Genomic DNA, 20,266 nt, shown 5'->3' on the forward strand with positions numbered 1-20,266 from the left:
GCATAGGCGCAGTTCAGTCTCATTCAAATGAATGGGGCAGAGTTGCAATACCAATACCTGAGGACAGTCAATATTAAAGGGCGATGCTAGGAAGGCTCCTCCCCGTCGTGGCCAGCTATTGGCTGCCCATCCCAACCCCCACGCCCCAGATGTTTTCATCCATGTGACGGGGAGATGCAGCGGAGGCCCTGCCGGTATGAGAAGCGATGCGGGTGCCGAGGAGGTACCACATCTGTGATGGGCCTGGGCATACGGGGGACATTATAGATCCTGGATAACCCCTTTCATATTAGATCTGCACCGATTTCTCACGGAGAAAGTCATTCCAATTGTTGCCACTATTCCCAGCCAAAGTGATCCGGAACCACACTCCTACCTGTCCCTTTTTGCTTGCCTACCAAATGTATATAAGCACGACTGCAAATCAGACAACACAGGGGTTGTTTGTAGTCTGTTGCCACGGAGACACATGGGTATGCAAAGGTGCTATGGACACTGATCTTTTGCAAAAGTTGCTATATTTTGCTTTCTATTGCATGGAGATAAGACAGTGAATGCGTCTGTCCCCTTTAAAATCATTCACATTCAGAATTTTCTTTTAAATCGTGCTACCATAAAAACCACGAGTACCTCTCATCCAGCTCCTCCAGGCGACTGCGCACACTGTGGGCATTCGTCTCTCGTGTAATCCTCTGCAAGAGGTAGAAGGTCTGCTGGCACACGCGTAACAGATATTCCTGGAACTCCAGGGGGACACAGTTCTTGCACATCAGTTCATTAATACAAGACATTGCTAAGACCCCCAGTCGGTTACAGTCTTGCTGAGAGGTGGGCAAAGTCAATGGTAGGGGAGGGCTACTGCTGCCACCACCGTTCATGGTGACGGCATTGGTGCTGTTGACGGTATGAGTCCTTCGTGACCGGGTGTCGCAACCCAGGCGGGCAAAGTGAAAGATTGTGGTAAGCAGGGAGGGGGTGATGCTGGCGGAAAGGGGGATCCAACTGAAGAGATGCGAGAGGCACTCGAGGGCCAGGGCACAAATACGCTCACTTTCAGCTTCCAGGCTCGGAGGTGGTTGGCTCAGCTGCTTTGCCAAGGCGGGGGTGTGCACAAGGTTACTGAGGAGGTCTTCTACAAAGGTGGAAAAGGGAAGAAAAATAATTCAGACCAATGAGAAAGCATCACTGCAGGTATTAGTGACCCCTACAATGATGCAGACAGCCTCTTCACTATTGCACATTGTCGCTATGGTAACAGACTACAAACACCTTACGTAGTCACGCTCCCATCTGCTACTTGCCAACATACATTCAGCAGGTTAGCAAGAACTAAGGCATAGATGGAACGGAGTAATTGTAGGATCAGACTACAGATGGTTTGTTGTAGTCTGTTACCATGGCACCAAGTTTAAAAAAAACTTGCTTGCTTCATCTTACATTTTAGAGCAGTAAAGAAGATGCACATGGGACAGTTGAAGGTGAAGTCATTGGCATTAGGGGGAACAGTCTCATTTTATCGAACTCCATATGGCAGTAACTGCATGACTGACGATATTTCGACTACACTGGTTCAATTCTGCTGAAAGGGTCTGTGCTGCAGCTCCTTTACATATCAGCTCCTTTGAAGGGGCTACAGCACTATACACTAGCACTGCGACCTCTTCCTTCCCTGGATCGGTAGGGGTTCCAGAGGTCAGATCCCCACCAATCCTAAACAGACAGCAACATACCATCACTTTGCGAGATGGGAACACTTCTTTAAGTGTCTATGACGCTAGTCCTGGAGCTTAGCATTATCCTGTAGTGACCGGTAGTGTCTTTATCTTGGAGCTCATGTCTGGCAAGTGGTGCTCGGTCAACATCCTCCTCCAACATGGCCTCCCCATGAAAGGTCGAACAGTCTAACCTCCGGCGCTCCAGCTGTGGTAAAACTAGAACTCCGAAGATGCGCACTTGCTTGGCTGTTCTCAGAACTCCATAGAAATGAATGGAGCATGCTGGGAGTCGTACTTTCACCACAGCTGGAGTGTCGGAGGTTAGCCAACACTGGTCAACCTCATCTCTATCTGCAACCTGTGGCAAAACTACAACTCACAGCTGTAGCCGTCAGGCCATGCTGGGAGTCCTAGTTCTGCAACAGCTGGAGAGCTACAAGTCGGAGACCAATGATCTAGAATGGCTGAGTGCAACCCAATGGAGACATCTACTGTATATAAAAGCCGCTGATGGCTACGGAATTTTTTTTTCCCTTTTTATTATTATTATAATGCCCCTTTCCCTTGCATTCCTTCGTAGTTTCAAGGTCATCCACTTGGAACTTTATTACTGCAAATTCCTGGCATTTTCTCCCCCCATGAAATCTGTCCGTATCATTACGCTACACATCTCAAGGATGCTTCCAGCAAGGCAGAAGTCATTAGCACGCAGCAGACTCTGCCCACCGCTGGCACCGACCTATCCATCCAGGCCCAGCGCAGTTCATTTGCGGGAAATTTTATATTTTTGCATGAAAAGAAAAACAAATTCTTCATGTGTGCAGCTTGACTAAAAATAAGGGAATATGGAAGTAAAGAAGTAATGTATGCAGGTGGAATATTGGAGAGCTTGTTTTTTCAGTTGAGAATATTTTCTAGTTTCTGGATTAACATTGTAAGTAGTGAGGAGATAATGATATTGCATACTAAGGGCTCATGCACACAACCGTATCCGTTCTGCAAGTCATGGGTCCTGGCCGAGTGCATGCCACCATTTCTTTTAACTCCTGTAGAAATGTCCTATGGACAAGACTAGACCATGTTCTATCTTGTCTACAAGGCCACGGAACGGACGTATGGATGCGGACAGCAAACCGTGTGCTTTCCACATCTTTTGCGGCCTCATTGAAATGAATGGGTCTGCAAAAAATGCGGATTCGGACCGAACATAGGGTTGTGTGCATGAGCCCTAACATTGCATCCTAAGAGAAGCCACAGCTTGAGGCCAGATATTGCATCCAGGACTGCACAAACCAGACTGACCGCCCTGCAGTGGCCTTGTCTAAGGGGCAGCGGAGACCTAGCCCTGCTTTACATTGCCATAAGGCCTCATGCACGTGGCCCATTCGACCCTGGGAACGGGACTGGAAGCAAACAGACTCGGGGCCCATAGATTTTTACGGGTGCTGTAAACAGGTTGCATACAAGATGGACTTGTGATACGGCCACGTGCACAAGTCCTTACTGCAATAAGCCAGTCGCCGACATGATCATCCATCTGGTCGGGGGGGGGACTGACTGTAAGGAGACATCCCACAGTAGCTATTGGACGGCACAGTCACCTGACACTGTGTCCAAAACCTTTCTGCAGGCCAGTCATTAACTGGGATGGAGAAAAACAGATTGTGGATAGAAGAAGCAACATCATCCCATTGAGAGTGGTGGCTAGAATATTCCTGCATCTCACACAAAGATTCATCATTTCTGGAATTCATGGGTATATACTGTATATATATTTTTTTTATGGGAACCTCTCCTTGTCCAAGATTAGGAGAAAGTCTGATTTATTATTATTTTTTTTCTGAAGGAACAGCGCCTTTCTTGTCTATAGGCAGTGTCTGGTACTGCAGCTCACATCCATTTAAAAAGGGGTATTCCCATCATAGACAATGGAGGCATATCGCTAGGATATGCCCTCATTGCCTGATAGGTGCGGGTCCCACCTCTAGGACCCGCACCTACAACGAGAACGGAGCAAGGAGAGCTGTGGCTGGAGGACCCCTGATTTCCCGGGGTCAGTCCACCACCAAGCGCTGCTCCCATAGAAGTGAATGGGAGCGCACCGCGCACGATCGCCCCCTTCTCCCATTCATTTCTATGGGGCAGACGGAAATAGCCAAGCCAGCGCACAGCTATTTTCGGCAGCCCCATAGAAATGAATGGAGGAGGGCTGCGCAGTGCGCCCCCCAGTTACTTTCCCCGCTCCGTTCTCATTGTAGGTGCGGGTCCATTCATTTCTAAGGGGCCGCTGAAAAAAGCTGTGCGCTGGTTTGGCTATTTCAGTCTTCCCCATAGAAACGAATGGGAGAAAGGGGCGATCGTGCGCGGTGCGCTCCCATTCACTTCTATGGGAGCAGCGCTTGGTGGTGGACGTACCCCGGGAAATCCAGGGTCCTCCCGCCACAGCTCTCCTCGCTCAGTTAACGTTGTAGGTGATGGTCCCTGAGGTGGGACCCGCACCTATCAGACAATGGGGGCATATCCTAGCGATATGCCCCCATTGTCTGCGATGGGAATACCCCTTTAAGTCAAAGGGACTGAACTACAATACAAGACAACCCACGGAGAGGGGAGTGGATGTTCCTGATAGAAAAGCAGGCTGTGCATGGTCGACACTTGGTGGTCACCTCTGAAGGAGACATCTCATGGTGTGGTAAGTCGCCATACTGTCAGTCCTGAAGTCCATGCTACCACTGTGAAAAAGAATGCCAATATTGGCTAGGCGCCACCTCTTGTGCCATCTCTTCAGTCCGTGTCTGCAGCCGCATTACAAAAGGGAACCACAAATGCTTTCGTGAACAGGAAGGAAATAAGCAACAAGTAGACGCCAATGATCTCAGGGGAAATGACAGACATGCCGGAAGACGCGCAGGGACCGGGAGTGACAAAAACTGGGTGCTGATGACATGTGTTTACTATAGAGATGCTGCAAAACCTGCATTCCTCTATTATAACGAGTAACACGAGGGCAACTCCAGTCTTCTCCAAGAAAGGGAACATCTCGTCACAGATAACCACCTGAATAGGAGAGTCACTGCTGGTGTGGCCACCAAGACACCAGGCAACTTGCCGATTTTGCCAGAAGATTATTTAGAGGCCACTGGATGTAATGACGTATTAGATGAGAGCATTTAAACAAATGTACAGCCCAAATGCACCAGAGCAAGAGCCGCTGCTGGTGGCACCTACTGTAAATGAGGGTCCAGAGCAGGTGGCCCAACAGGACGTATGGAAAAGGTCAGGGCTGATCTTTAACAATATCAGCCCCTTTAAATGTGCATCTGAAATCTAACTTGTGCTATATGGCAGGGATGATGTACACTCCCCCAGTTAGAAGAGTCTCACATGGGGGCACGTCTCTTATACACTTATTGAAGGGGCAGACGTGAAGCCTTTAGTGTACATCTACATTCAGAAAACATCTGACGTATCGGATGGATCTAATGGTTGGTGCCCCCATAACAGGCGCTCAGCTGCTTCAACTCTGCTCTGCTGATCCTCGTGGAAGCAATCAGAGCGACGTAAGGGCTCAGCAATCGCCAGCACTCCAGCCGTTCCGAAACTACAACTCCCAGAATCCTGCTTTTACCTCTATGGGAGTTACAAGAACAGCTGAGCAAGTGTGCATGCTGGGAGATGTAGTTTCACAGCAGCTGGAGTGCCGAAGGTTGCTGATCCCCGCTGTATACTATCCTGCCTCCCCGAGAATCAGCGGGTGGGGGGGTCTCACTATCTGCACCTCACAGATCAAAAAGGCACTAAGACAAGTTAGACGTTTTCTGAAACTACAGGTTTCACATTGCCTTGCACAAGTGGAAATGTGTTGTACTCAGAAGGTCACACGTTAAAGTGGAAGTACATTATTTTTAGAACGGCTCTACATTTACTGGATATTTTTAGGAAATGAGAACTACACAGTGTCCTCCAATGCGATTACAAGGCAGGAAGTCCGCTGTGCGTAGTAAAATGTGCTCCCATACTACTTAGGGGCATGTCTCCATTTTTTGCTTGTGCCTGAAGTTGAAAGAGAAAGCACCACTGGTCCATGGTCTGTGTCTTGGAGTCCAATGAAGGGGATACGAGTTCCACAATCAGACATGGCCTCAGGAGAGGAGTGGTGTTGTTTCTTAAAGGGGTTGTCTCATCATGTCTCAACATTGTCTTATAGGTGCGGATCCCAGCACCTATATTAAGAACGGAGCCCCGCAAGTGAAGGAGGGCGCACTGCACATGCGCAGCCGCCCTCCATTCATTTTCTACGGGGGTCGGCAAAGATAGTCGAGCGCTGGCTCGGATATTTCCGTCGGCCCCATCGAAATGAATGGGAGCAGGCGCCGCGCATGTGTGGTACGCTCCCATTCACTTCTATGGGGAGCCGGCTTGGTGGTGGCCGGAGTTCTCCAGCCACCACCTTGCGGGGCTCCGTTCTCGATATAGGTGCTGGTCCCAGCGCACCTATAAGACAATGGGGGCATATCCTAGCGATACGCCCCCATGGTCTATGAGGAGACAACCTCTTTAAAGGGTTATCTGGGAATTAATATTGATTATCTATCCTCAGTATCAAATCAGCAGGGGTCCGGCGCCCGTGACCCTCAGCGATCAGCTGTTAGAAGAGCCCAGGCGCTGCGTGAGCACCGTATATTGCCTAGTTGCAGCTCAGCCCCATACAAGTCCATGCTTGGTAAGCACTGGGGAGGCCTCCACGCTCACCATAGAGCTGCAGCTTCCCAAAACAGCTAATCGGCGGGTGTGTCAGGACTACCACCCCCCACCGTTGTGAAAACTGATGACCTATGCTGTGGATAGGTCACCAATATTAATTCCCTGATAACCTCTTTAAAGAAAGCAGCAACATTTTTCTAACCCCTTGCAACTGCCTCTTTGATGCTTGGAGGGAAGATACCTCAAGATCACCAATAAGGAGTACTACAATCATGGAACACCGCCATATTACCAGAGGAGATAAAGAAGACCAGTTCCAGCTTCCCCTTACTGGACGCTGCTTGCAGATCACAGAATTAGAGACAGATAGTCGATGGGGCCACTTAATCCAACCAGAATTATTCTGCAGTATGGCTAGGTGGGCATCTGCATCTCCTAATGGGGTACGCTGGCAACCATCGTTCACGTTAAGAGTATTATAACTGGTTTCTTAAAGGGAGACTCAAGGCAAACTACTATACTGTATTCTGCCTAGACATGGAGGAGAATGATTAAGGCATTTAAAGGACCTCCTAAAGCAAATTCTTATATCTTGTCTGACCACCCTTAGGTCTTGTCCTAGGCATAACAGGTTTGTAGTGAGGGGTGTTCCTTTAAGCACTCTGGAGGATCCTTGTCAAGCATAGGAGTCAATTAGAGGGTTAATATCTTCTTGTAAAGTGATGACATGTCAGTAGCATAGGTCATTACTTGGCCTATGATCTTTGAGGGTCTGATCTTTGGGACCCCATGGACTCTGAAGTGAACTCGGCACTGGGACAGAGCTGGGTGCCAGTCATGTATTTTGCAAGTAGTGGGCTGGAAACAGGGTAAAGAATTAGAGGTTGGACTGAAATGGATCATGAAGTGATGGCAAATTGTAGCCATCTGTCATGACTTACAGGGGCCGTAAAACGAACAGAGCTGCAGGTCAAGCATGGGGACTGCTGCTCCATTCATTTCTATGGGACTGGTGGAAACAGGCGAGCGCTTGTACTTTTGCCATCTCTGGCAGTCCCTTAGACATGATTGGAGCGGCTGCGTGCACGCTCAACCAGACAGGTCTGCGTGGGGTATGGGGCCAGGTTCTCATAATCGGTGGGGGTCTCCGCAAATAGCCCCCCACTGATGTAATGATTATAGCCCCAACCTCTGGATAGGTGATAACCAGAACACCCTTTAAAAATCGTACACAGTGTCAAGCAATTTGACCAGAAAGAAACGGGAGGACATATAGGAAGGTGGCACGCTCACCGGCATCTGACGCAGTGGGTGATGGCGGAGGAGTGGCTGTGGTGACGCTGTGTTTATCCCATATACTTTCAAGCACGCCTGGAATTTAACAGAAAGTAGTGTCATTAGAGGTAATGCAAAGGCAATGACCTAAATAACATGCCCTGGTTACGTTAAATTACATATGGAGGAAATGAGGTGTACACCCTTAGGCAGAGGTCTATGTAAATGGAGATGCACGAAGAGCCAAAAAAAATAAAAATAAAATGACAACCCCACCCTTTGTCTGGCAGAAATTAAAATGAAAGCATGAAGCGTACAGTTTCCTGATTCTGTAACAGAAACAAATGATGATGATTCCTCTATAACTCCTACTAGAAGTTTATGAATAAAGTACAATTGGTTGTTACCTGCACAGTCTGACTCTATCCAATCGGTGCTGCCATTATCTGACTGTGCAGGGACACCCCTCCCCAGCCAATTAAACTTCTAGCAGGAATAACAGAGGAACGGCACTGCATACAGTTATAAGAATAGATGATCCATGCAGAATGCAAGTAGTTACTAAAAGAGACATGTCCCCTTCAGTCCAGAGTTCCGCGTGGCTTCTAAGCACCTACCCGTCAGCAGACCCAGCACGGTTGGCACTTGCTCCAGCAGCAGTTTGCGAAGTTCCTCCTTCCTGGCTACGCTCAGGTCCTCCCTGGGACAGGCCAGCTCTTCCGAAGCAGTCTTCAGCATGATCAACCCGAGGGAAGTCGTGCGGGGACTCTGGATAAGCTACATGATGGGGTGACGGAGACACACAGTGAATACGTGCTGAGAAACTGCCTCTTAAAGGGGTTGTCTATAATTTGGGGAAAAAAAATGCTGCTTCCTTTCCAAAAAACAGCTCCACACAGGTTGCATGTGGTATTACAGCTCACGTCAATGGAGCTAAGCTGCAATACCAAGCACAACCTATGGACAAGCTGCCTTATTTATTTTTTTTACCCAAGGAGGAATCCCCTTACCTGCAGGATATTGGTGAAGAAGTCATGGTAGAACATCGGCCAGTCCTGTCTGCCCATGTCCACAATCACCTTGCACAGCTTGTTGCAGATGAAGCCAGGAAGCGCTTTGTGCTGGCTCAGGAGGAGCTTGGGCAAGGAGCTGCGGATCTCCATCTTCTCCTCTGACGGGACGCCCAGCCACATCTTATTGATTAAGTTCTGCACAATTAATCAGTGGGGGAGATTTATTACCGCAGTCCTATATTTATGATACACGGCAGGCAGAAAGCGCGCCAATTTTACAGCAGCGGCTCACATTCTGCAATACATTTCACCTCGGTATAAGAAACTTTTCCTTAAATCTGTGCTCTGTGACCGACTAATTTTTTTGCAATGACTTCAAAGAATTCTCCAGGTTACAATTATAGGTCATCAATATCTGCTTGGTGAATGTCAACATCCAGCACCAGAAACTAACAAGTGTATGGAGCAGAAGGGGGGTAGTATAGGCACCATGGCAGCCCGAATAAGGTGAGCGGTGGGGGACACCCAGCATCATTATACTGATGGCCTACCATAAGGATAGCGCATCCACATCTGTAGCCTAGGGAACACTTTAAAATAAAATAAAGTAATATGATTCCCTGCTGCTCCCGTCCAGATGCTTTCTGTATCCCCCACTACTTCCTAGACCAGGGATCAGCAACCTCCGGCACTCCAGAAGTTCTGAAACTACAACTCCCAGAATCCTCCTTTTACTTCTGAGGGAGTCACCAGAACAGCCAAGTAAGTTTACATGCTGGGAGTTGTAGTATCACAGCAGCTGGAGTGCCGAAGGTTGCTGATCCCTGATCTAGACCCTCTCAATGCGCAACTGACTGTTCAGCCAATCACTGGCTGCGGCAAATCAAGGCCGAGACGAACCCAGGAGAACTCAGAACGGAAAAGGTGGGCAATTAGTATACGGAGTATTACTTTTTTTAAAGGGCATCTGTCAGCAGTTTTGTACCTATGACACTGACTGACCTGTCACATGTGCACTTAGCAGCTGAAGGCATCTGTGTTGGTCCCATGTTCCTATGTGCCCGCATTGCTGAGAAAAATGTATGTTTTATTATATGCAAATGAGCCTCTAGGAGCAACGGGGGCGTTGCTGTTACACCTAGAGGCTCTGCTCTCTCTGCAACTACTGCGCCCTCTGCACTTCGACAGGGCCAGGTGTGATGAAGTTTACACTGTCTGGTCCTGTCAATCAAAGTGCAGAGGGCGCGGCAGTTGCAGAGAGAGCAGAGCCTCTAGGTGTAATGGTAACGACCCCGTTGCTCCTAGAGGCTCATTTGCATATATTAAAACATCATTTTTCTCAGCAATGCGGGCACATATGAACATGGGACCAACACAGATGCCTTCAGCTGCCAAGCGCATATGCAACAGTTCATAGGTACAAAACTGCTGACAGACGCCCTCACAGACCCTGCACTCGACATAACACATTATTCATCAGTGTTCTTTTAATCATCAGGCCCGCTGGAGTCAATGGACAATTCCTTTAAGGGCAAAGTTCATCTGTGTCTACATGTGTGTGTCATGCATCGATCTATAATAAGCTAAGAAGTGATGAATTCTCTCACCTCAAACACGCTGAGACTGTACATCAGAACATAGTCATTGTGCGAGCTGGACAGGAAGTAGAAGCAGAACCTCCAGGCCCCGAGCTGCTGCGCGAAGTTATTCAATAGGGCCTCTGTGCAAAAGAGGAAAGTCATTAGAGAGCGATACAGTACAGGACATTATAACCAGAGACTGCTGGGAGTTGTAGTTTCACCAGGCTGACCCAACCGTGATGTAATGGATTATAAACTTCCCTAGAAATTCTTCCAAAAACAGCACCACCCCTGCCCACAGGTTGTGTCTGGTATTCCATCTCAGCACCATTGAAGTGAATGGGGCTGAACTGCGATCACACACAGACTGTGGGGCAGGGATGGCGCTGTTTTTGCTAGAAAGCAGCCACGATTTCTAATCCTGGACAACCCCCTTAGGCCTCATACACACAACCGTTGAGGCCTTAAAGACATGCAGCAAATAGTGCTGAAGAGCAGCACATAACCCACCCCCCTCAGAAGCCACAATGAGAAATATAGTCATGGCATTTCAGCCCAAAGAAAGCAGAGAAGCCCTTTAAAATGCGTTTCTGTAAAGTGGGTTGTGCTACTTTTTTTATTTATTTTTTTATAGTGAATTTTCACAAATATCAACATATCTGCTTGTGGTCAAGGAATGGGGCCAGACATAAAAGGTTCGCCTGAACTAATTCCTCTCACAGCTGAGATTTTGTTCCAGCTGTATCCAAGTCTGGAGAATCCTCCGAGATACAACGGAGGAGATTGGCTTAGAACAGGGATGCTCAACTTGCGGCCCTCCAGCTGTTGAAAAACTACAACTCCCAGCATGCCCAGATAGTCTACAGCTATCATCCTAAAGCAGGCCATGGTGGGAGTTGTAGTTTTACAACAGCTGGAGGGCCGCAGGTTGAGCATCCCTGGCTTAGAACATCTCCTCCAAATATATCCAGTGCAGGCTAAATGCAAGAAACGAGAAGGATAGGACAGCGATTTAAAGGGGTTCTCCGGGCTTTTTCTATTGATGACCCATCCTCAAGAGAGATCATCAATATCAGATTAGCGAGGGTTCGACACCCCTGCCGATCAGCTCTATGAAGGGAAGGCGCGCGCAAGCACAGTGTGCACAGTGCCGTATTCCTTCTCACTGCTGCTATGTCTATGGCAGAGCAGGAAGAGAGACGTGAAAAGGCAGGTGCGCACCATATCCTCATACAGGTGATCGGCGGGGGTGCCGGGTGTCAGAGCCCCGCCGATGTGATATTGATGACCTATCCTGAGGATAGGTCACCAATATTAAAACACCGGACAACCCCTTTAAAGCAGTATTCCTGTCAGCGATATTTAGACTGGACAGTGTGCAACATTAAAGGGGTATTCTGAGAAGATTAAGTTATCCCCTATCCACAGGATAAGGGATAACTATTAAATTGTGGTCCCTACCACTGGGACCCCCACTGATCATAATAATTGGAGCCCCCGTACCCCCTGCAGCCCCTCTGAAATGAACGGAGCAGCCAGTCAGGCATGCGTGCAGCCCCTCTATTCATTTCTATGGGAGTTCCGGAGATATCAGAGCAGTGTACTCTGCTAATTCTGGAACTTCCATAGAAATGGATAGAACTGACACACACATGTGAACGTCTGTTCCTTTCAGAGGGTACGGGGCCCCCGTTCGAGAGCAGTAGGAGTCCCCAATCGATCTAATAGTTATCCCCTATCCTGTGGACAGAGGCTAACAAACTATCCGGAATACCCCTTTAATGTCTGCTAGGTGCAGGTCCCACCACTATTCAAATAACAGGGCCTGACTGGCAGCAGCGGTGAACGGAGAGGTCCACGTGCATGCGCAGCTCTCTCCAATCACTTCTATGGGAGTCCCAAAAACAGCCAAGTAGGGTTTTGGAATTCTCATGGAAGTGAATGGAGAGGGGCTGCACATGACGTAATGGGGATTTGTTCTCGACAGGTGTAGGTCCCACCTCTTGTAATATGCCACAAGTGTTCCGGATGGGAATACAAAGGATTACACAGCATGGAATGTACCAGCCCCTCAGCTGTGAGAAGTCAGGGAGTGGACGTACAATGTTCCCAATCGCTGACCACAGAGTTTGAAAGAAAGAAACAGCAAAAGATGGAAAACCCCTTCAGTTGTGCACCGATGCCCGCTGCACCCGGGCTATGCGCCCATGGCATGCACAACCAGCTATATACAGGCGACTGGTTAATACGTCTCCCCAGAGCGACGCACCGCTCTCATTTTTAAAAACTTCAAGAAGAAGTTACACAGCAGAACAACACGTGCGGCAGACCTGTCACAACCACGTCAGGATCCGGTCTGGGGACCACTCATATAGACAGCGTTGTCAACCCTCCTTGTTCCTTTAGGCCAGTGATCTCCAACTAGCTATTGGGGGGTGCTGGGAGTTATACTTTCTCAACCGGAGAAGAGAACTGCCTTATGTCATCCATACACATTAGATGAATGTCAGCTGAACCTGCCAACCATCTAATGTGTATAGGGGGTCCTTCCAACTCTCCACCAACAGCAGATGTTGGGTGAGGTAAGGGATCGGGCAGTTGGATTTCAACATGCCCAATCTTTTTGTTCTCAGGGGAGATAAGCTGCTGCCAGTGGCATATATCCGCTGCCATACATGCATGCTCAGCAGGGAGCAGACATTCATCCGACAGCTATCCAATCTATGGCCAGCTTAAAGGGGTTGGCCCATCACAAGGCTAGGCCATCAATGTCACACGGTGCGAGTCTCCCTCTGGGAACCACCCGAAGTGATGGAGGGCACATCAAGCAAGCATAGCCACTCTTCATTCACCGTTGAGTGCACTGGCTCTGCTATTTTCGGCAGTCCCATAGAGGTGAACTGAGCGGAAGTAAAGGAGAGCACACTGCACTTGCACGGCATGCTCTCCATTCATTTCCAAGGGACTTCCCAAAAATAGCAGACTGCACGCCACGCATGCGCAGTGTGCTCTCCTTCGAGGTCGGACCCACACCACCTGACATTGATGGCATATCCTAGCAACGTGTCATCAACGTCTGAGAGGGGTGAACCCCTTTAAAGGGATTTTCAGAGACCTTAGGAAAGGACATTAATATCAGATCAGTGGGGGGTCGGTCTGGCACCTGACACCTCCGACAATCAGCTTTTCCTGGCAGCCGCTAACGTTAGAAACTATACTGTGGGCAGAACTGGAAGGAGAAAGCTTCCTCCACTGTGTAGTGACCATGCCGGCGTACTGCAGCATTCAGGTGAATGGGAGGTGAGCTGCAGTACTCTGGCACGGCCACTACGTGGTGGATGATGAGCCTTCTGCTTCCAGCTCCATCCCCTGTATAGTGTCAGCGCCGGCGGCTGCCAGGAATAGCAAACCGTTGAGTGGCGCTGGGTGTCGGACCCCCACCAATCTGATACTGATGACCTATTCAGAGTATACGTCATCAGTATCTAGGCCCCAGAAAACCCCTTTAAAACGGTGCTCGTACACATTAGTTGAATAAAAATAAAAAAAGGTAAGGAATTATCGTTTTCGCCGACAGGTGACACTCTGCACTCTCCGCTCACATATCCCGTCCAATTCTGGAGCCAGAAAACTGCATAGTGAACAATTCCATTATAGTCTCTATTAAAGGGGGTGGGCCATGAAAAACATTTATTATCCACACAGGATAGATCTGATCGCTGGGGGTCTGACCGTGCAGCAAGAATGAGGGTCCTGTGTTTGAACGGAATAGTGGTCACGCATGCTGCTCCATTCAAACTCTATGGGACTGAATGCAGTGCCCACTCTCTCCATCGGATCCACAGATTTAATGGGGCGGTAGTGCGAATGCGTGACCACCTCTACATTCAACTGGGGTCATGAGAAATCTCTTTACAGAGGTTATACGCTCTTTGCCCACTATGGTGTCCATATAACCCAACAGTGCATGTGGGCAAGAGCTGTCCCGTTAGGACAACCCCTTTAAGTCAGAGTCGGGCTGCTTCACATTGACACGCTCTGCGCCTTCAAGTCTTGCAGATTTTGTCACATGACCACAGAACACTACGTCACATGGACCACCGCTCCCACCTTCCCGGATCCAGCAAGTATACACCCCACAGGCTATCCAATAGCAGGCTCCTAAGATACAGAGGTACCATCCAAGGTCACCTAAAAAATACACCGCCATGCATATGCATAAAGTCATCCGCGTCACCGATTGCCTCACCGATTTCTCTCTTCCGATCATTGGATGTGCTGGTGTGAAAGAACTCACTCATAAGACCCTCCAGGGCACGGAGCGAGGCCTCCTCGGACGCCTGGAAACAGAAAGGGATCGTAAAGTCAGATGGTGGTGGTAGTAGTCGTCACATATACAGAGCAGTGATCTTCAGCTGAACTACGACTCTCAGCATGCATTATGTACAATGCTAAAATGTGCCATATGATCAGTGAAGGTCCGACCTCTCAATCCTGAGAATGAATGGGGTGGCAGCCCCGGCCGCCTGGCTGTGCAGAGGGTTTAGAATGGGGCGCATGCCTAAATCGGTATTGCAAGTCATAAATACATAAGGAGGGCTCCTCAATATAAGGGCGCTTCCTGCAAACGCTGCGGCCATTTCATTGCGCTGATAATCAGGGACCGCTGCCCCACGCTCTTTTAAAGATGTAGCTTCCAGCCTGTGATGGGCAGGACATGCCGGGAGCTGAAGTTTTGCCATAGGTCGGAGATCACTAATCCGCTAGACCCCCTTATATAAAGGGGTCAGTCTCCGTTAGGCCTCACGCACGTGACCATATTTTGGGTCCACGTCCGATCTGCATTTTTTGCGAATCGCACATGGACCTATTCATTTCTATGGGTCTGCAAAAAGATAAAAAAGAGGGGACACCACACAGATGACATCTGCATCCGTCCGTCTGTCCCATGTCCTATTCTTGTCCGTTTTGCAGACAAGAATAGCCATTTCTATAATGGGGACTGAGGAAAATGTGACATGCACATGGACAGCATCCGTATTGTGCAGATCCGAGGGTGGCGGACCGCAAAACTGATACGGCCGTGTGCATGAGGCCTTAGGACAGGGGGTCGGCAACCTTCGGCACTCCAGCTGTTGTGAAACTATAACTCCCTGCATGCACAATTGCTTGGCTGTTCTTGTAACTGCCATGAAAGTGAGTGGAACATGCTGGGAGTTGTAGTTTCAGAACATCTGGAGTGCGGGAGGTTGCGGATCCCTGCCTTAGGGTGTATGCGCATGGTACGGATTTTCGTGCACAGTAGCGGCTGATGTTTAAAATCTCATGTACATGGCGCTGAAATTTTCTAGGTGGAAATGGACCTGCGGTGGAGACGATGTTGTCGATTGTGTGATTTTTCAGCTCAGATTTCACCCTTTTTGAAAAGATCTGGGGCAAATCCGCAAGTAACGAAAGCAGATTTTGGTGCGGAAATGCAGAAGAAAACGCACAAAAATCCTGTGGAAAATTAAGTGACAGCGGTCTGTGTGAAAACTCAATCCTTTAATGCTGAAAGATGCTTCTATTTTTATAGGAATGAGGTTTTCGGTGCACTGTGGGAGGGGCCACTCCGTATGCTGCATCAATGTTCCGCCATAACACTGGCTTTGTGGACCAACCTCACATGGCGGCATGGTTACTTCGAAACTGATTTTGGAGGCGACAGGCTGCCTTTAAGTCACTCTGAATATTAGGAAATGGCATAAAAAGCAATTGCCCTAAATGTGGGAGCCTCATTACTGCCGCCGATACCTTGCAGGAGTCCAAATGGTAGTATACAGGCTGCCATAAACAGCAGCTTGTAACCCACTGATCGGCCTGCAGGGCATGAAATCTGATTCTCTTTTCCAATGGCCATATGCAAGCGGGATTATCAGGGCACAAAAATGTATACCTAATTTCAGAAGAGCGTGTCCTGTGCGAAATCACACTCCGCGTGTGAGCGTGATAGCCCGTTATGGACACTGCTCGTTTCGCAGGAGCATAGGGCATTATAATGCTGTGTGTCTCTGCATGACTTGTATCTACTGAATTATACTGACATAATGCAGTCAGTATAATTCTGTAGCAGTAAGGTGATGCAGAGACACACAGCTTTATAAATCATTATAATGCGATCAGTGTCCACGATGGGATATCACGCTTGCACACAGGACACGCTCATGTGAAAGAAGCCTAACACCCAGTTCACACCTGAGCGTTTTACAGCGCGTTCCTACGCGCTGTAAAACGCTCAACAAGGATAAACCAATGCTTCCCTATGGGAATGGTTCTCACCTGGGCGTTTTACAGCGCGTACGATCGCGCTGTAAAACGCCCGACGCTCAAACAAGTACTTGAGCGTTTTTTTGGGCGTTTGTCGCGCGTTCCCGTACATAGACTTTCGGGAACGCGCGACATTGGGCGTTCGCTTGTCTCTGTATGCGCGATTGTAAACACCGGTACAAACGCGCATACAGAGCGCTCCATCGCGAACGCTCAGGTCTGAACCCAGGGTAAGGGAAACTGGCCCATGCCGTGCAGCTGATCCCTGGGGACTTCTGGCTCCATATTCATGCACTCATAACACAGGAATACACCTAAAAAAAAAAAAAGAAAAGGGGGTTGTCTCATCTCAGACATTGGTGACATCACTAGGATATGCCACCAGTCAGACAGGTGCAGATCCCACCTCTGGGCCCCCCCGGAAGTCAAAGAGTGCCTCGCGCACCCGCCAGCCACGCATGGCTATTTTTGGAGGTCCCATAGAAATAAACGGAGAGAGCACTGCGCAAGCGCGGCCAATGCTCTGCAAGAGATGGCCAAGCTTGTCTACTTTAGGCAGTCCCATAGAAATGAATGGAGAGCGTCCACGCATGCGCGCCTGTTCTCTGCTCACTTCGGGGGTCCCGCTCTGTCCTAACAATATGCCACCAATGTCTCAGATGACACAACCCCTTTAAGACACTTGCCCACAGGTCATCATTATCGCTTCTATTGGGGGAGGGGGTAACTTGAAGCTCCTGGAAGAAAATCCGCAACAAGATCCCTTCCTAACATGTCGTGGGCCCCCTTAGACACTAGGTGCCACCTCTGACGCTCCAGCTGTGGTGTAACTACATCTTCCAGCATGCTCACTTGCTTGGCAGTGAGTGGACCATGATGGGAGTTGTAGTTTTCCCACATCTGGAGCGCCGGAGGTTTCTGACCCCTGCTCTAAGGGGTGCAGAGGTAGCATCTAGTATCCGAGGGGGCCCTACGACTCATGTGGGGTACTTATCCCGCTGCCCCGTGTACTCACCATGCTGTGATTGGTTGTCAAGCTCGTCTCTTCACACCGCCGTCTCTTTCCCGGCACATGTCACACCGCCGGCTAGACGCAACCCAACTCCCCCCCTTTCCCGGACAGTAAAACCTAACAAATATAAAATGGCACTAATGTACTGGCAGTGCTGCCCCCTCCACGTCTTGGGTGCACGCCTAATACATCGTCACATGAACACACATATATATATATATAAAATCTCAAACACCCTCCGAGGGCGTGCCCTTCTATCACCCCAAAGGGGGGCAACAAGCTATAGGGGGCATTCCATTACTGCAGCCCTAGGCAGTGATGGGGGAGGAGAGCACACAGGTATGGCTGTATACAGAGGGGCTGCAGCACAGGTATGGGGGGCTAGGCAGAGACGAGGCATGCAGAAATGAATTGTAAAGACATAAAATGGGCTACAACAGCCAGTACGCTCCCTGGGAGGAAGATAGAAAGCACATGTGGCCCCTGCTAGGGTCAGGGGCCACACCCAGTAAAGGATGGCTAATGGGGAGGTGGGGGTGTCAGGGGTCAGTCTTCACGACTCCCAAGGGGGGTCTCTATTCAGCTTGCTTTCCGCTTCCGGTAGGGGGGAGTGGTGCCTCTAGCGTTTCCCTTCTGTCGTCTCCCCGTTTAATTGACAGAGTCGTACACTCCTTCCGCTTGGCCGGAAGTCATCTTGGCCGGGCCGGGACCGGAGCCAATCAGATAATGCTGAGAAGAAAGAGAGGCGGGATCATTAGGCGGATCGTCCAATCAGCGTGACCGAAAAGACGGGCGGCCATGTTGGTGGAGGAACATCTCGTCTCGGCTGTTAGAGCCGACCAATGAGAGCGGAGGAAAGGCGACGTTCGGCGCTGGAAGGGCACTGTCACGTGACATGCAGTGGTACGCATAAGGCCGCCATGTTGGTAGGGGAACAGAGGTGATTACACACCTGACGGCTTTTTTTTAATTTTATGTACACTGATGCAACTGGTGGAATGGAAATAACGGATGGAATGTGGCACACGTTATTGATCACAGGATTATTTCAGTTTGTTTATTTTGTTATAGCAGCGTAATAGAAGCTTGGAGGTAGATTTCCATCTGATGAATAGTAACGTCTGTGGCCTGGTCCGTGAATGTGTGCAAGTGCAGTAGGAGTAGACCTGACACCTTTTCCACAAAAATGTGATCTAGGTTACAGGAAGGGTTGAAACCTTGAATCCCTGGTGGTTTAGGGCAATGAAGGGGTTAATATACACATCTCTGGTGGTTCAGGGCAGTAAAGGTGATAATAGAAACATGTTTTCTGGTCTAGAGCAGTAAAGGGGTTAATAGTAACAATCCTGGTGGTCTACAGCAAAAAAAAAAGGATTAATATAAGCATGTCTAATGGTTTAGGGCAGTCGAGAGGTTAATGCAGGGATGCCCAACATGCTGCCCTCCAACTATTGCAAAACTACAACTCCCAGCATGCCCTAATAACTAGGCTGTCCAAACATGCTGGGACTTGTAGTCTTGCAACAGGCGGGGGGGGGGGGGGGGGCAGGTTAGGGATAATGACGTGTGTTAATGTAAACATCCCTGGTGGTCTAGGACAGTATAGGGGCTTCTGTAAACATGTCTGGTGATCTAAAACAGTAAAGGGGTTGATATACACATTTCTGGTAGTGTAGAATAGTAAAGGGGTTAACATAAACATCTCTGGTGGTCTAGGGCAGTAAAGGGGTTAATAGAAGCATTCCTGGTGGTCTAGGACAGTAAAATGGTTTATATAAACATATCTAATGGTTTAGGGCAGCCAAGGGGTTAATATAAACATCTCTGCTGGTCGAGGACATTAATGGGGTTAATATAAACATCCATAGTGGTCTAGAACAGTAAAGGGGCTAACGTAAACATTTCTGTTGGTCTAAAACAGTAAAAGGGGGTTAATAATATCAACATCTCTGGTGGTCTAGGGCAGTAAAGGGGTTATTATAAACCTGCCTAGTGGTCTAGGACAGTAAAAGGGCTAATATAAACATATCTGATGGTTTAAGGCAGCCAAGATGTTAATATAAAAACATCCATAGTGGTCTATGGCAGTAAAGGGGTTAGTATCAACATCTCTGGTGGTCTAGGGCAGTAAAGGGGTTATTATAAACCTGCCTAGTGGACTAAGACAGTAAGAGGGCTAATATAAACATATCTGATGGTTCAGGGCAGCCAAGGGGTTAATATAAACATCCCTACTGGTCTAGAACAATAAAGGGACTCATGTAAACACCTCTGGTGGTCTAGAAAAGTAAAGGGGTTCATATTAAAGGGTTTTGCCAGGAGTACAGTATTGATGAGCTAGCCTCAGGATAGCTCATTAGATCAGTGGGATTTCAACTCTTGGCAGCCCCGACGATCACCTGCTTGAGCACTGGGGCCTCTTCAAAAAAATGTATTGAGAGTCGGACCCCTACCCATCTGATATTGATGACCTATTCTGAGGATATCAATATTTTACTCCGGAAAAAAAAACTTAACACCCCTGGTGGTCTAAGGCAGTGGAGGGTTTGGACCCCCAGCCGTCTGAGGCCGCATTCATGTCCAGATGGGACAACCCCTGTAAGTCAGTCACAGCTCACAGAGATGTTGGCGCGCCATCTGCTGCCTTATGGTGACTCCCTA

At 48.8% G+C, this 20,266-nt stretch overlaps 1 protein-coding gene across 2 annotated transcripts in view; it reads right to left on the reverse strand.

Annotated features, from left to right (window-relative positions):
- Nucleotides 1-18,295, reverse strand: part of XPO6 (exportin 6) — a 44,317-nt gene extending 26,022 nt beyond the window's left edge. For both annotated transcript variants that reach the window (XM_040440283.1, XM_040440282.1), the window contains exons 1-7: nt 17,609-18,295; nt 14,537-14,627; nt 10,315-10,427; nt 8,705-8,902; nt 8,312-8,471; nt 7,713-7,790; nt 631-1,132 (exon numbers count right to left, since the gene is read on the reverse strand). In XM_040440283.1, coding sequence (XP_040296217.1) covers nt 631-1,132; nt 7,713-7,790; nt 8,312-8,471; nt 8,705-8,902; nt 10,315-10,427; nt 14,537-14,627; nt 17,609-17,611 — 1,145 coding nt within the window. In that variant the 5' untranslated portion in view covers nt 17,612-18,295. The remainder of the gene's footprint in view (nt 1-630; nt 1,133-7,712; nt 7,791-8,311; nt 8,472-8,704; nt 8,903-10,314; nt 10,428-14,536; nt 14,628-17,608) is intronic.
- Nucleotides 18,296-20,266: the final 1,971 nt, after the last annotated feature.

The sequence above is a fragment of the Bufo bufo genome, chromosome 7, assembly GCF_905171765.1.
Source record: "Bufo bufo chromosome 7, aBufBuf1.1, whole genome shotgun sequence".
Classification (NCBI taxonomy): Eukaryota; Metazoa; Chordata; class Amphibia; order Anura; family Bufonidae; genus Bufo; species Bufo bufo.